The 18,070-nt window shown below is 39.0% G+C and overlaps 2 protein-coding genes across 2 annotated transcripts in view; both read left to right on the forward strand.

The window, feature by feature from the left end:
* PABPC1 (poly(A) binding protein cytoplasmic 1) overlaps positions 1-18,070 on the forward strand; it is a 114,968-nt gene that overhangs the window by 91,958 nt on the left and 4,940 nt on the right. The window lies entirely within an intron of this gene.
* SNX31 (sorting nexin 31) overlaps positions 1-18,070 on the forward strand; it is an 89,487-nt gene that overhangs the window by 17,301 nt on the left and 54,116 nt on the right. Inside the window, 1 exon segment of the mRNA XM_069081023.1 lies at positions 11,531-11,641. Within this exon segment, the coding sequence (XP_068937124.1) occupies positions 11,531-11,641 (111 nt within the window).

The following is an 18,070-nucleotide window of genomic DNA, read 5'->3' on the forward strand; positions in this document are numbered from 1 at the left end:
CCTTCCTTCCTTCCTTCCTTCCTTCCTTCCTTCCTTCCTTCCTTCCTCCATCCCTTCCTTTCTTTTTTTCTTTCTTTTTCTTTCTGTCTCTTTCTAAAAACAAATCTGATTTGCAAAACACCTTCTTTGCTGGAGCTACATTTGTGCTTTGTTTTCTTTAGACTGTAGGTTTCTTTGGGGGCTCAGAATACTTAGTCTCTAGCTTATCATTCCATTTGGGTGTGTATATATGTGTGTGTACTCCTATTCATTTCATAAACATCTCAGGGTAAATGGAAACAGTGATCTCATTTTTTAATGATTCCTTTTTTGAGAGAGTGGGGGATGGAAGAGTAGAGTGTCTAGGAATCTGCCAATGATTCCAGTAATGTTGGGACTTGCTGGTGTGAAACTCTCTCCAGTGCTTTATAGATCTGCAATTGTCTTGTACCAGGGTTTTCAAGCAAAGCCTTGCCTGGAGCCACTTTGAGGTTAATTGACTAGTGTCAGAGATGGGATTTGAACTCAGGTCTTTCTGAGTCCAAGTCCAACCTTTAGTCCACCACTTTTTTATGAAATTATTCAGAATTTTCTACAACATCCATTCCTATTAAAAACATTAGAAAGTATAGGAATAAATGGAGCCTTCCTTAAAATAATAGGTAGCATCTATTTAAAGCCATCAGCAAGTATTATATGTAATGGGGAGAAGCTGGAAGCATTTCCCATAAGATCAGGGGTGAAACAAGGGTGTCCACTATCACCCCTCTTATTCAATCTGGTACTAGAAATGTTAGCAGTAGCAATTAGAGAAGAAAAAGAAATCAAAGGAATCAAGTTAGGCAAAGAAGAGACCAAGCTATGACTCTTTGCAGATGATATGATGATATACTTAGAGAATCCTAGAGAATCAAGTAAAAAACTGCTTGAGACAATAAATAAATTTGGCAAAGTTGCAGGATATAAAATAAACCCACATAAATCCTCGGCATTCCTATATATTTCCAATGAAATTCAACAGCAAGAAGTAGAAAGAGAAATCCCATTTAAAGTTACTGTAGACATTATAAAATATTTGGGAATCTACCTGCCAAAACAAACCCAAGACCTATATGATCATAACTACAAAACACTTTTCACACAAATAAAGTCAGATCTAACTAATTGGAAAAATATCAATTGCTCATGGCTGGGTCGAGCTAATATAATAAAAATGACAATTTTACCTAAATTAAATTATATATTTAGTGCCATACCAATTAATTTACCAAAAAACTACTTTATAGAGTTAGAAAAAATAGTAACAAAATTCATCTGGAAGAATAAATGGTCCAGAATATCAAGGGAATTAATGAAAAAAAAAAATGCTAGGGAAGGTGGACTAGCTTTGCCAGATTTCAATCTGTACTATAAAGCAGCAGTCATCAAAACTACTTGGTACTGGCTTAGGAATAGAGGAGTGGATCAATGGAATAGATTAGGCACACAAGATTCAGAAGTCAACGACTACAGTAATGTATTGTTTGATAAACCCCCAGACCCTGGTTTTGGGGATAAGAACTCACTATTTGACAAAAACTGCTGGGAAAACTGGAATATAGTATGGCAGAAACTGGACATAGACCATTATCTAACACCATATACCAAAATCAAGTCTAAATGGGTTCATGATCTAGGTATAAAGGTTGATACTGTAAGCAGTCTGCTAAAACAAGGAATAGTTTACCTATCAGACTTGTGGAGAGGGAATGACTTTATGACGAAACAGGAATTAGAGAACATTATAAAATGTAAAATGGATAATTTTGACTACATGAAATTGAAAAGTTTCTGTACAAATAAAGCCAATGTAACCAAGATTAAGAGGGAGGTGGGAAATTGGGAAAGAATCTTTACAACCTATGTCTCTGACAAAGGACTCATCTCTAAAATATACAGAGAATTGAGTCAAATTTATAAGAATACAAGTCATTCCCCAATTGACAAATGGTCAAAGGATATGAACAGGCAGTTTTCAGAGAAAGAAATTAAAGCTATCTATAAGCACATGAAGAAATGCTCTAATTCACTATTGATTAGAGAAATGCAAATCAAAACAACTCTGAGGTACCACATCTCACCAGTCAGATTGGCTAAGATGACAAAACAGGAAAATGACAAATGCTGGAGAGGATGTGGGCAAACTGGAACACTAATGCATTGTTGGTGGAGTTGTGAACTGATCTAGCCTTTCTGGAGAGCAATCTGGAATTATGCCCAAAGGGCTATAAATACTTTCATACCCTTTGATCCAGCAATACCACTCCTAGGGTTATATCCCAAAGAGATCATAGAAATGGGAGAAAGACCCATATGTACAAAAATGTTTATAGCAGCTCTTTTTGTTGTGGCAAAGAATTGGAAATTAAGGGGGTGTCCATCAATTGGGGAATGGCTGAACAAGTTGTGGTATATGCATGTTATGGAGTACTATTGCGCTATAAGAAACGGGGAGCAGGCGGTCTTCATATTTACCTGGAGAGGCTTAAAAGAACTGATGCTGAGTGAGAAGAGTAGAACCAGGAGGAATTTGTACACAATTACAGACACAACGTATGTGTGATGACCAACTTTGATAGACTGGACTCTTCTCAACAATGCAGGGATATAAGTCAATCCCAAAAGACGCATGATGGAGAGAAAAACGTGCATCCAGAGAAAGAACTAGAAAGAATTAAATTTATATCCAGGTGGAAGCAAAATACCTGATCTTTTTCGTTCTCTTATTTGATTTTATGTCCTCTTTACCATTTTTCATTCCAGCTGGTACAATCCATCCTTATAACCTGACCATTGTATAATGTGAAAGTATTTACAGATCCTATACTTGATTATAAGCCGCCATGGGGGGGGGGAGGGAGGGGGACAAAATGTGAAATTCAAGGAATTGTGGAATCGAATCCTGTAAACTAAAAGGAAACAAACAAATTAATAAATTAAAGTAAAAAAAAAGAAATTATTCAGAATTTTCTGCAGTTCTCTTCCTTTCTTTCATACTCTTTTCTGCATGTAGTTCCTTCTGAATGACTGTACCCAGAGCCTTTGCCCAAGGAAAGTTTAGAATCCTAAAATATTAAAGTTAAGGTTATAGACAGCATCTTGTCCAATACGTTCATCTTATAATTAAGAAAATTGTGACTTGAAATGTTAAATGACTTGCTTAATCAAACAACAAGTTATTGGCAGAGTTGACACTACAACCCAGTTCTCCTAACTCAATACTAGGTGCCCTTTCTACTTGGAATAAATTTAACTTTGATGCAAGTGAATATTGGCTATTTTGACCTTTCGATTAAGGTAATACTCTGACAACAAGGTGGGGCAGTGGATCTGGATCTCCTGGTCTGGAGTTAAAATCTGACTTCAGACACTAGCTGTGTAAACCTGGGCAAGTCATTTCACCCTGTTTGCCTTAGTTTCCTCATCTATGAAATGAACTGGAAAAGGAAATGACAAACCACTCCAGTATCTTTGCCAAGAAAACCCCAAATGAGGTCTTAATGGACTTAACCACAACAACAAACAACAAATTACTCCGACTTTTTGATTGAAGACTTTCTACACTGTCTGTGAAATGTGTATTTGAGGAATGAAAAGCCAGAAGCAGAGTGTGTGTGTGTGTGTGTGTGTGTGTGTGTGTGTGTGTGTGTGTGTTTGGAGGGAGGAGAGTTGGAGTCTTAGAGCCTTTTTGGCTTTTTTTAGGCAATCAGGATGAAGTGACTTTTCCAAGGTCACACAGGTAGTAAGTATCTGAGGCTTGATTTGAACTCAACTCCTCCTGACTAAAGGGCTGGTACTCTAACCACTGTGTAACCTAGCTGTCCTTCTGAACCTATTTATTAAGTAGTGTCTACTGTAAATTTCCTTCTGGGTTTTGAGTCACTGGGCAAAGTGAAACCAGTAGCCCTGGAAAGCAACAGATTCTTCTCCATTTCAGTCAGTCAACAAAATATTTATTCAATGCTTATTACGCATCAGGCACTGCAGTAAGTAATGGGGATCCAACGAAAGGCAAAAACGTTTCTCTTGAATTCAAGGAACTTAATTCAAGTGGGAGTGGACAGCAGACAAATAACGACACACATACAAGATGTATACAGGATGGGGGCAGCTAGGTGGCGCAGTGAATAGAGCACCAACCTTGGAGTCAGGAGGACCTGGGTTCAAATCCAGTCTCAGACACTTGGCACTTACTAGCTGTGTGACCTTGGGCAAATCACTTCTTCCCTCCTCCAAAAAAAAAAGATATATACAGAATGGATGGAGAGTAATCTGAGAGGGGGAGTCTCTGAAGGCCTGCTGTATCAGGTGTAATTTTAGCTGAGTCTTGAATGATGCCCCAGACCTAAGCGGTAGAGCTGAGGAGGGAAGGCATTCCAGGCATCAGTCAGGAGACAGAATATCTTTCTTGAGGAGCAGCGAGTGGACCAGTGCAGCTTTATGGAAGGGAGTACAGCACGAGATGATTGGAAAGGCAGGAAGGGGCCAGGGTGTGAAAGGTTTTAAAAGCCAAAAGGATTTTTTATTTGACGCTGGAGGTAATTGGTGCCACTGAAGTATATTGAGCAGGGGAGTGATGTGGTCAGACCTACCCTTTAGAAAAATCACAGTGGCAGCTATATGGGGGATGGATGTGAGAAGGGAGAAATTTGAGGCAGGAGACCAATATAAAGGCTATTGTAATATTTCAACTGAGAGGTGGTAAGGGCCTTCTACATTATGAAGAAGGTACCTTTTTTACATAGAGAAATGTTGCTGAGTTGTTTCAGTCACGTTTGACTCTTTGTGACCCCATTTGGTGTTTTCTTGGTAAAGATACTGGCGTAGTTTGCTATTTCTTTCTCCAACTCATTTTACAAATGAAGAAACAGAGGTAAACAGGGTTAAGTGACTTGCCCAGGGTCATACAGCTAGTCCCTGTCTGAGGCCAAATTTGAACTTTGGTAGATTTGAACTCCAGATCCAGAGCTCTACTCACCAAACCACCTAGCTGCCCATATAGAGGAATATTTACATCCAATTACAGCTCCATCAACGGTTTAAAATTTTTCTTGTCTTTGACGAGTCCCATCTTTTACAGTTTGCTCGGTATGAGGTAAAACTTCAAAGTTATTTTGAGTTACATTTCTCTGGTTATTAGTGAGCTGGAGCTTTCTTTCATACGGTTGTTAGTGGTTGGCAGTTCTTTTTATTTTGATTTGCCTTTCTCTTATGACTAGTGAGTTGTTGTTCAGTCATCTTTTCAGTCATGCCTGACTCTCTGTTCCCCCATTTGGGGTTTTCTTGGCAAAGATACTGCAGTGGTTTGCCATTTCCTTCTCCAGTTCATTTTACAGATGAAGAACTGAGGCAACCAGGGCTCCAGGGTCTCATAGCTAGTAAGTGACTGAGGCCAGATTTGAACTCATGAAGATGAACCTTCCTCACTCCAGGCTTGGCACTCTATCCAATGTGCCACCCAGCTGTCCCTATGATTAGTGAGGTGAAGCATTATTTTGTATGGTGGTTAATAATTTGCAATTCTTTTGAGAATTGCTTATTCGTGTCATTTGACTATCTGATGGGGAATGACTTTTGGTCACCTATGGTTCTGTTAGTTGCCTACATATCTTGGATATCAGATCTTTATTAGAGATAGTTAATCTAAGTATTTTTCCCCATGAGACTACTTTTCTTCTATGTCCTAGTTGCATTAATTTTGTTTCTGCAAAAACTTTTCAATTCATGTAAATGAAATGATCTGTTTTTTATAATTACCTCTCTTCCCTGTTTGGTTAATAATTCACCCTCTAGTCATTTCTGTGAAAGGCACCTAATCTTCTTTTCTTCTGTTTTTTGAAATAGTATGGTTGTTAATATTCAGGTAAAATTTATGTTTTGAATATATCATATCATATATTGTAAGCTATTAGCCTAAACCTAATTTCTGCCAGACTGCTTTCCAGTTCTCCCAACAACTTATTAATTGGGAGTTCTCTCTAAAGTCATTTATATTTTTGAGTTTAATGAATACGAGGTCATATTCAGTTCAGTTATTTTTGATTCTTCCTTGCCTAGACTGTTCTATTGATCTTTTCTTTTTTTTTTTTACCAACATCAAATAATTTTGTTACTGTTTCATAACATAATTTGAGGTCTAGCAGTGCTCTTCTCCCTTTGTTCTCAGTTTTTTTTTTTATTATTTCCCTTGATAATCCAGCTCTTTTGTTCCTCCAAATGAATTTTTTTATTATTTTCTCTAGCTTTGTAAAGTAGTTAAATTGGTATTCCACTAAATCTGTAAATCTGCAAATTAATTTGTGCTGTCATTTTAATTTTATCAGTGTGGCCCAACTATCAGCCTTAAATATCCCTCTAATTACTTGAGTTCTTTTATTATTATTTTATAATTATAGCTATATAGGTATTGAGTAATTGACTTCATATAGTTATTTTGAAAAGGACTTCCCTTTCAATTATCCTGTCTTAGATTTTGTTGTTGCTATAAAGAAATACTATTGATTTGTGTATGTTTATTTTGTGATCTATTACCTTACTGAAGCTATTATCACAATTTTTTTTATTTTAGTAATTGATTCCTTGCTTGCTTACATTCTCTCCCACTCCCATCCTTGTCTCCTTCTCTCTCTCTCTCTCTCTCTCTCTCTCTCTCTCTCTCTCTCTCTCTCACTCTTTTCCCCTCCCTCTCCCCCTCTTTTTCTTTTTTTTTTTCTTTAGATTCTTGGCCTGTTCCACACTGCTGTTTTTTTTTTTTGTTTTCTATTATTTCTGAGTACTTTCCACCCTTCCTGGGATGTAGAATCTTAATTCATAGTATCCTATATATATCTTGTGTCCTTAACCCTTTGAAATCTGCTCTATGAAAATCCAAAGTGTATGTCAAATTATGTCCAATTTTCCTTTTCTTTTCCTTAACAGAAATTCTAAGGTAAAATAATCATTTCTTCCCAAAGTTCCTGTCAGCTCTACATCAAAGACCCCTTACGTGTAGGCTTGACTCCATTCATGTTTCTCTTCACTTTCTAAACCCTATCTCCACGCACTCTCCTTTTCTAGCTCTGGAGCCATAATCAAATCTGCTCAGTTATGATCCCTGGGGGAAGGGGAAGCGAAGACACATTTATTAAGCACCACTATACGTGAGGCACTGTGCTAAATGCTTACAAATACTTTCTTATTTGTTCCTTACAACAGCCCTTAGAGGTAGGTACTATTATGGTGTATGCATGTACACACATAAACACATACGTATATACATATACACACATACATACATATATACTTTTCCCTTTTATTTTCACATTGATACATATTTTTTAAAATTAAAAATAAAATTAATATATATTTTAAAACAGCTATACACACACAGCACACTTTGTTTTTTTGTCTCCTAGGCTCTTAGCACAGTACTTGGCATATAGTAAGCAATTAATAAAGGCTTTTTTCCCATTCATTCAAAGAGTAATTGTGTAACATCTACTATGTTAAAATACTACAGTGTTTCCCAAACCAAAGTATACTGTGGACCAATAAAATATCTAATTTTTCTACTTTAGACCTCTTTGCCTTGAGTAGGTTCTCTGTGCTCAAGGGACAGGGAGGAAGGAGCTACAGGGGAGAAGAGATGGGTCTGGAAGAATATTGCACAGGGAACAGTCTGTTTTTAAAGTTTATGGGTTTTTAAGACATAAGTTTAGCTGAACAGCAGAAATCAGTGGTTGGCAGGCAGGAATTTGGAAATGATTTTAGAGGTGATGAGAAAGAACACTATGTTTGCAGTATGTATATATTTGTGTGTATATATAACAGAGGCCTGAATATGTGTGTGTGTGTATGTGTGTGTGTGTGTGTGTGTGTGTGTGTGTGTGTGTAGAATGTTTTTGTTTTTGGCCAACACTTTAGGTTTAGAAACCAGGAGATTCTGACTCTAATAGTAGGAATATGACAACAGGCAGGTTGCTTTATTCCTTGAGGCCTCAGTTTCCTCATCTGTGAAATTTATATAATAGTATTTGTAAGGGTGAACTTAAAAACCTGTTTGTGTTTGGCCACTTTATCTATATACAGGAATCTAGGAATGTGTCCAGGCAGGTAGAAAAGGCAATGACCTCATTTCCTGGGCTTTGCTTTGTCTCAGTCTGCAGAAAGGAAAAGGTTTGGAGTTGAAAAGTTGGAGAACCCTAGAGTTCTTGGGCAGTGATTGGGTGAAGAGCCCTTCTACTTCGGAGATTTAAATAAGGAAGCTAGGGACTTTTAAATATCTCCCTGTCTACTGGCTACTTACTTCCTGCCTACAAACACACCCTATTTCTTCTCTATCCTCAAAAAATATCCTCACTTGATCCCTCCATTCCTGCTAAATATTGTCCTAAATCTCTTTTCCCTTTCAGGGTGAAACTCTTTGAGAAGTCCATCTGTAATCAGTGCCTCTACTTCCTTTCCCCTAATCCTCTTAATTCTCTGCATTCTGGCTTCTGACCTCTTCCTTCCCTCTATCCAAAGTCACTGGTGATCTCCTATTTGCTGAATCCATTGACCTTTTCTCAGTCCTCATCCCTCCAGACCTCTCTGCAGCCTTTGACACTGTTGATCACCTTCTTGATAATTTCCTCTCTCTACATTTTTGTGATACTTTTTTCTCCTCCTACCAGTTTGACTGATTCTGTTCAGTCTCCTTTGTTGAATGTTTATCCAGGTTGTGCTTGCTAGTCATGGGCATTCCCCCAAGCCTCTGTCATGGGCTCTCCTCTTCTCTATATTATTCACCTGGTGAACTCATCAGCTCCCATGGATTCTTCTCAAATCTACTTATCAAGCCCTAACCTCTCTCATGACCTCCAGTCTCATATCTCCATGCTTATTGGACATCACAGACTGGGTATTTCATAGATATCTTAACCTCAACTTATCTAAAACTGATCTCATTTCTTCCCAAACTCTCCCTTCCTCCTAACTTCCCTGTTACTATTGAGGGCACCACCATTCCCCCGAGTCACTCAGGCTCAGAACATATCTTTCATTCTGCTCACTCTCACCAGCCATATCCAATCTGTTGCCAAGGCCTGCTGCTTTTCTCTCCACAGCATCTCTCACATATGCCCCCTTCTCTCTTTGGTCATGGGCATCACTGTAGTACAGGCCCTCATCACCTCACACCTGCACTGCTGCAATAGTCTGGTGGTTGGTCTACCTGCTTTCAGTCTCTCCCCCTAGTCCATCTTCCACTCAGTTGTCAAACAGATCTTCCTAAAGTGAGGTGTGACTATGTCACCCTCCTATTCAGTAAACTCCAGTGACTCTTCAGGGTCAAACACAAATTTCTTCTAGAGTCCAATATAAATTTTTCTGTTTAGCTTTTAGAGCCCCTTCATGACCTGGCCCCTTCTTTCCATTTTAATCTTCTTCTACCATCCAATGGCTCAGGGTTCCTGTAATGGGAATGCAAATTTGGAAGATCTTCCCTGCCCCTAGGCTAAAGTGCACCTGAAGCCTGGGGTGGGAGGCTTGTTTTTCAGTAGATACTTTTAGATTGGCCAGTGGGTCCAAAAGGTTGTTACATTCTCTGAGCCAGGAGAAGGCTATATAAGCCCTGATGTGTAGCTTTGTTTTGGGGGCTCACTTTGAGAAGTGTTCTGTGATTTGATCTGAATTCTGGGAAGCCGGTGTCCAGGCCCCCCCGCCCCGCTTTGAAAAACCCAGATGTGGAAACCCAGATGTTGACTGGGTATGGATGTAATGGTTGGACAGTTTGGAAATCTGTCTACTTGATCTGTTTCTGTCTTGATAATTCTGCCTGTATACTTTGAAGTTCGGGGTGCTGACCTTTTCTCCTGAACAAGGTAAACGATATATGTCTGACTGATTAAAGTAAGCTTGTTAACCCATTTTGAGTTGCTTTCCTTTAACAAAGCAGATCCAAGAACCTGTATGGGCAGCCACCCTGAGCACGCTTGGGGTGCTTGCTGCTACAGTTCCTTGCTGTTTCTTGTATAAGACACTATCTGCATTCTCATTGCCTAGTCCTCATGCCTGCAGTTCTCTCCTTGTGTGTCCTAGCTTTCTTTAAGGACCAGATAAAATCTCTCTTCATGGTAGTGCTTTCCCTCAGCATTTCCAATTTATTCTGTATATATCTTGTTTTTGCATAGTTGTTTCCATGCTGCCCCCTGTATTAGATCGTTAGTTTGTTAGCCTTTTTTAATCCCCAGTTTAGCACTATGTCTGATACATAGTAGGCACTTTTGACTTATTGATGACTTGACTCAACAGAAGACTTAAGTCTGAGGGCACTCTATAATGTGACAATTTTAATATCATTATTATCTTATGATGGAATGAAGGAAACAAGGACTTATTCAGTGTCTGCTATGTTCCAGGCACTGGGCTAAGCACTTGACAAATATTATCTCATTTGATGTTCACAACAACCCTGGGAAGCAGCTACTATTGTTAACCCTATTTCATGGTTAAGGTAACTTAGGTAGAAGTTAAATGATTTGCCCAGGGTCACACAGCTAGCATATGAGGTAGAATATGAACTTGGGTCTTCCTGACTTCAGGGCTCTATTTATTCCTAAAAGACATTCCTTCTGTACCCTCAAGACTATTAGCAGTGATTAATTAAATAAAATCTAAGGACAAGGGGTGGCTAGGGGGCACAGTGAATAGAGTACCAGCCCTGAAGTCAGGAGGACCTGAGTTCAAATCCGACCTCAGACACTTAACACATACAAGCTGTGTGACCTTGGGCAAGTCGCTTAACCCCAATTGCCCTCCAAAAAGCAAAAAAAAAAAATCTGAGGACATTTTGTCTGGGATGCTCTAAAAGGGAGTCATGCTTCAAGGTAGGAGTTACACTAGATTCTTTCTCATGTCAAGATTTTTTGAAGACTCATGCATGGTTTTCTCTGTTGCATGGGATGGTTCAGTGTGTGTGTGTGTGTGTGTGTGTGTGTGTGTGTGGAATAGGAAAGTACTATGGGAAATAGCTGGTGTGAAAACAAAAGGCAATGATAAAACTTCAATTTTAACAATCAACAATGTAGCCCTTTTAAGAAATCAATGATCTTTATGCAATTTTCTGAATTTTGTCATTCTTGGTATGTAAAGTTATTGTCATTTTAGATTTATAGGTCTCCAGAAGGGAAAACTTTATGAATATTTATTTTGCTCTCTTCAGCACTTATTTGAAAATGTCATACATAGGCAGCTACTTAATAAATAGTATTTGATGACAAAGACAAAAAAATGACTTTTATGTAAAACACAAAGATCATCAATCAACTAAAGGCAGTTAGAAGAAGAAGAAACCCAGAAGCATTTATATCCTGTTATCCCTTGCCCCCATCACATAGAGTAAAACACTGCCACCAACCAGGCTACCCAGCTTACTTGCTTCCCACATGCCTGCAGATGTGTCCAAGTCTATGAAAGATGAGGGCAGGGGGAACTTATGCACACAAAATGAGGGGAAGTCTTTGTGAAGCTTATTTTAGTTCCTTTTTGGTTACAGGACACATTTAAGATCACCACCAAGAAAGTCTTTCTGGATGTATTTCTGCCTGATGGAAGGAGTATCAAAATTGAAATTCTAACCTCTGACACCGCCGAAAGGGTCCTAGAGGTAACCTGCCACTACCAGATGCCACCTGTGAAACCCATAATTCGGTAGGAGAAATCAGGTTTAGAAATAATCTGGTGGAGATGGTAAATTTGGTCACGATTTGTTCATGGACCCTTACTATATTACTTTGTTTCCCCTCAATGAGATATTTATTTCTGTTGGAATGTCTGGATTGTCTGAGAGATTTGTGGCTACAGTTCATCACTAGGGAAATTTTCAGTTTCAATATTCATGTCAAACTCAGTTTTAGAAGGTCTTTTCCTTGATCTTCCCTCTAGCTGTCGTTAGCTTGAAAGTGGAACAGCCTATAAAGTGCCCTGAAAATAGCTAAAAGGAGAAGGAAGAAGGAAAACTAGCACAAAAATGATGTAGTAAAACTTGAAATTAATATGGGAAGGGTTTGAGAAAATTATGATCAGTACATATATATGCTGATTTATATGTGCATATAAATAACTCACATTTGTATAATGCTTTAAGGTTTGTAAAGTGCTTTTATATATGTTACCTCATTTGATCTTCACCACCCCTAAGATAGGTGCTATTATTATTATTATCCCCATTATACAGTTGAGGAAACTGAGGCCAGGAGAGGATTAAGTGATTTTCTAGGAGTCACATAACTCACAAATCCTGAGGCAGGACTTGAATTTGAATATTTGTCTCCAAATTCAAAATTCTACCCACTGTCATCTTGTCTAAGATCCTTGAAACAAATGTTTCTCTTTTTAACTGCCTGATTCTATCCAGTCACATCAATATACTTTGCTTTCATTCTAGTTTCCTATGGGCTCCAAGGACAAGATGGAGAAAGTTTTGATGGTCTAAGATCAAGTTACTATAAGGATGAGACCAGAGCTTACATTAAGGATAGCAAAAGCAGACAGTGGCCTACCACACATCACAAATGCATGAAAAGGAGTAGGGATGGAAATGGAAATGGAGCAATTTTTGTTAAAGTTTTTTTTTTTTACACAAAAGCCACTTCTCAACATTTATCACCCCCCACCAATCCCCTTACAAATAGTAAAGGGGTGGAAGATGGTTAACAGAAAAGGAGGATATATCCTTTAGCTTGTAGGGTAATGCACCAATCCTGACCATTGAAGTTGACCAGAATTTTTTTTACCTCTCTATATAGTGAGTTCATTTATATTGTTCTAGTTATTGTGTATGATGTCCTATCTTTGCTCTTCTTCCTTTCTTCCCTTCCTTCTCTTTCCTTCTTTGCTTCCTTTGTAACACAATTGATTAGAGTTTATTGCAACAATGTGTATTGCTATCATTTAAACTTACAACCAAAAACATTTTATGACGTGTAGAATCATTTGGAGCAATATTATAATTAAGAATAAATGACAAGAGACTCAGATAACTATGATTAGTATTTTTTTAACATGAACATGATATATTTTTAGGTTTTTCTCTATCTTCCAGAATTCATAGTTAGTGTCAATGGTTTTAAATTATAAATAAGCAAAAATCTATTTTCTTTCACTTGTGATTTTTTTTTGGTTAACACCTTCCACCTCCATCCCTCTCACCCATGGGAAAAAAAAGAAAAAAACAACAAACCCCCCGTAACAGATATGCACAGCTAAGGTAGACAAATTCCCACATTGGCCATCTTTAAATCTTATCATGTTCTTCTGGATTCTTCATACTTGTTATTCCCTATGCCTCAATAATATTCTATTAGATTCATAGAGCATAATATGTTTAGCCATTCTGCAATTGTGGGGGCCATATCTTGTTTTCAGCATTAGCATGAATATTGCTCTGAATTTTTTAGTTCATCTAGGTTTTTCTTGCAGTCAGCACCTCCTTGGTTTAATGACCCAGAATAAGAAAATATGAACGACTGAGTAACTTTTCTTGCATAGTTCCACGTTGTTTTCTAGAATGGTCAAACTAATTCATTGCTTCACTAGCAGTGAATGTCTGCCTGTCTTCCCCTAACCCCTCCATCTATGAGATTTCTTATCTTTTAGCATCATTGCTAGTTCTAAGGGCATTGTTCAATATTATTTTATATAAATGAGCTTATTTTAATGGCAGAAAGTACTGTTCTATGTGTTGTTCAGGTATTTATTTTGTGATGTCTCTTGTGTCACAATGAAAGGCAAAATCCTCTAGTGGTAGAGGACAGAGGAAAGAACACTGGATATGTAGTCAAAAGACCTAGGTTCAAATCTTGGCTTTGCTCCTTACTACATGTTTGATCTGTGTCTTAAGTTTTTTCATTTCACATTCATCATTTATAAACTGTTAGAATAGATAAGCTCTCAGCTTCCTTAGAGCTACAAATCCAGTGATACTATGTTTTTTGTTTTTGTTTTCAAATGCTTTATTAACTTCTGATTTACATCATTCATTTCCGCCAGATTTTGAGTTACAAATTTTCTCCCCATTTTTCCCCTACCCACCCCCCAAAAATAGCAGTCCCACAGGATATCCCCTCCTCCAATCTGCTCTCTCCCATATTTTCTCCCATACCCCTTTCGACTTTTCCAGTGGATCTCTATGCCCCAGTGCCTTTATATCTTATTTTCCAATTACATGTAAAATAGTATTGATAATAGTATATATATATATATATATATATATATATATACATATACACACACATATATATATACACATACATATTTGAATATTTTATTTTAAAACTTTGAATTCCAGATTCATTCCCTTCTTCCCTTGTCACCCACTCTTAGTGGGAATATAAGCAGTTCACTATAGGATGTACATGTGTAGCTAATGCAAAACAATAACATAGTAGATACACTGTAAAAGACTGACTATATTTCCCTCCCTCCTATCCCACCTCCCACTTGTTCTATTCTCTACTTTGATCCATTCCCTTTTCAAAAGAGGGGGCTTCCAACTTCCCTCCCCCCAGCCTGCCCTCCCTTCCATCATCCCACCTCTCATCCCCTTCCCCCCCTACTCTCCTATAGGGTGAGATACTCTATTTAGTGTGTATTTCATTCCCTCCTCAAGCCAAATTCAATGAGAATAAGGTTGACCCATTCCCTTTTGCCTTCCTATTCTTCCCCTCCATTGTAACCATTTTCCCTTGCCTCTTCTGTATGAGATAGTTTACCCCATTCTGTCTCTCCCCATCTCCTCTCATTATATTCCTCTCTCACCTCTTAATTTCACCTTTTAAGTATCATCCCTTCCTGTTAAATTGGTCCTGTGCCCTCTATCTATGTATACCTATAAACATATATACACACTCACATATGTATTCATATGCCCATATACCCTCATACAAAGACATATATATAGAGAGAGACATATATATATACATATATATATATATATACACACACATATACATTTCTATTCCCTTCAACTACTGAGAAAAGTTTCATAAGTTACAATTTTTGTTTTTCCATGTAGGAATATTAATAGTTCAACTTTGATAAGTTCCTTATGATTTCTTTTCCCTGTTTACCTTCTCATGCTTCTCTTGCTTCTTGTATCTGAATGTCAAATTTTCTGTTCAATTCTCGTTTTTTCAGCAAGAATGCTTGAAAGTCCTCTATTCCACTGAATGACCATATTTTCCCCTGAAACATGATACTCAGTTTTGCTGGGTAGGTGATTCTTGGTTTTAATCCCAGGTCCTTTGCCCTCTGGAATATCATATTCCAAGCCCTTCGATCCCTCAGTGTAGAAGCTGACAGATCATGGGTTATCCTGATTGTGTTTCCATAATATTCAAATTGTTTCTTCCTGGCTGCTTATAATATTCCCTCCTTTATCTGGGAATTCCAGAACCTGGCTATAATATTCCTAGGAGTTTTCTTTTTGGGATCTTTTTCAGGAGGTGATCGGTGGATTCTTTCAACCTCTGTTTTGCCCTCTGATTCTAAAACACCAGGGCAGTTTTCTTTGAGAACTTCCTGGAAGATGATTTATAGGTTCTTACTTTGATCATGGCTTTCAGGTAGTCCGATAATTTTTAAGTTATCTCTCCTGGAACTATTTTCCAGGTCAGTGGTTTTTCCCATGAGATATTTCACATTGCCTTCTCTTCTTTCATTTGTTTGGAACTGTTTAACAGTATCTTGATTTCTCATAAAGTCATTAGCTTCCATTTGCTCCAGTCTAATTCTGAAGCCATGATTCTCCTCATTGAACTTTTGAGATTCTTTTTCCATCTGGCAAATTCAACTTTTTAAGGCATTCTTCTCCTCATTGCCTTTTTGAGCCTCTTTTGCCATTTGAGTCAGTCTGTTTTTTAAAGTGTTATTTTCCTCAGTCAGGCTGTTGACTCTCATTTCATAATTTTCTTGCATTGTTCTCATTTCTCTTCCCAATTTTTCCTCCACTTCTCTTATCTGCTTCTTAAGCTCCTCTATGGCCTGTAAGCAATTCATATTTTCCTTTGAAGCTTTTGGTGCAGGGGTTCTGACTTCACTGTCTTCCTCCTGTTCCATGCTTTGCTCCTTTTTGTCCCCAAAATAGGAGTCTAATGTTAGAATCTTCTGTCTGCTTTGTTTCCTTTGCCTGGTCATGTCACCCCTCAGTCACTTGACCCCTGGGCTTTTGCCACAGTAGGCCTCTGCCACCAGACAGGGGAGCTTTCCTCCCAAACTCTGGGGTTTTCTCAGTTGCCAGAGGTATTAGATGGGTGCCCTCTCTGAGGTCTCCTCATGCTCTGGCAAGCTGGACACACAACCCAGGACCTCCACCATATAGACTACAATCCAGATCCAAGCAGGTTAAAGCAAGAGCGATTACCCCTCAGACTGGTGCTTGGTCCCCCTACTCTCTGCAGGCCAGGAGCTGAAGCTGCCATGTGGTGCTGGCTGGCTATGCCAGCGCCTCAGCTGCTTCTCGCCCAGGGGGGCAAAACCACACACTCCCACTTACTGGTCCCAAAGTCCAGACTGCACTGACCTCTCACTTTGTCCTTAGCATCTGTGTGTTGATAAAGCTGGAAATGGCCACAGCTGCTGCTGATATGGAGTCCCTCCAGTTGCAACTGGTCAGGCCCTCCCTGGGGCTAAAGCCTTGGTGTGGGGCTGGGCTCAGGTCCCAGAGCACTGTGCTGGCTGATTCCTGCCGGCCTGTCAGGCTGTCCTCAGCAGGAGGTTAGCTTCTCTGTGTCATTTTCTGGGTTCTGCAGCTCCAAAGTTTTTTCAGAGTCCCTTTTTTACATGGATTGGGGAAGGTGGAAACAGGAGCAGCGGGGAGGTCCTGCTTCTACTCCACCATCTTGGCTCCGCCCCTAAACTCCAGTGATGCTATGTGTGGGCCTGGTGAAGACAGGCGGGAGGCAATTGTGAGACCATGCTTTCCTTGGGTGCACAGATGCTGAGTGCCAGTCAGGAGTGAGATGTGAAATGCTGAAGAAACATTTAAAAATATAGACTGGTGTATGCAGTTCTGAGGAATAGACAGGACATGTAAGTAGCATGGGGCATTTTGTAACTATTTAAGTCAGGGGTGGGAAACCTATGGCCTCAAGGTTACATGTGGCCTTCTTGGTCCTTGGGTGCAGGCTTTTGACTCAGTCAAATTTTATGGAACAAATCCTTTTCTTAAGGGGATTTGTTCTGTGAAGTTTGGATTCAGTCAAAGGGTCATACTTGAGGACCTAGAAGGCTATGGCCTTGAGACCACAGGTTCCCCACCCTTGGTTTAGGTAAAAATGACACGAAAGTTATTGAAAATTCATTTGTAACTGCTTTGAGTTATAATCAAATCATTATTTGATAGTTATCAGGGAGTTAATGTGGTACTATGAAAAGAATATTGGGTCTGAGGTCAGAAACTCAGAGTTCAAATTCAGACTCTGCTATAAACTTCCTTGGTGACCTTGGACAAGTTAGGTAACCTTTAGGAACCTCAGTTTCCTCATCTCCAAAATGGGAGGGTTGAATGAAATATTTCTGGGTTCCCAAAATGGTGAGAATGGAGTATTCCTATTTTCTCAGTCATTCAAAAAATATTAATCAAGCATCTATTGTATTGTATCAGCAATGCCATATTCACAATGCCTATAGAGATTACAAATATGCTGATATAATTATCCATCACAAAATACGTCAGGTTTGCCATTTGGGGAAATAAACTAGAAAATTTATTAAGATACCAAAAGACTGAGTCCCAAAACCAGAAAGTGAAAGCCATCAGAGTAGTTATGACATTGGCACAGGTAGATAAAGTAGAAAGCACCCACATTTTCAAGCCTTTAAAACAGAACAGGCTACCTCAGGCAAAGGTCCTCCTCTCCCCACTCACAGCAACCACCCAGCGTCCTGGAAGAGCGCTCCCAGCAGCTCCGGCCCCTGGCAGTCCTCAGCAGGAGTCCTTAGCAGAAAGTCCTTAGCAGTTCTAACTCAAAAAGGGCTTCGCGCTGCCACTGCCTCTGCTGCTGCCGCCGTCACCACCACCGCCAGCCACCGAAGG

Source organism: Petaurus breviceps, unplaced genomic scaffold (genome assembly GCF_028583685.1).
Source record: "Petaurus breviceps papuanus isolate PSGF00001 unplaced genomic scaffold, PetGlider_PUasm1.0 98, whole genome shotgun sequence".
NCBI lineage: Eukaryota > Metazoa > Chordata > Mammalia > Diprotodontia > Petauridae > Petaurus > Petaurus breviceps.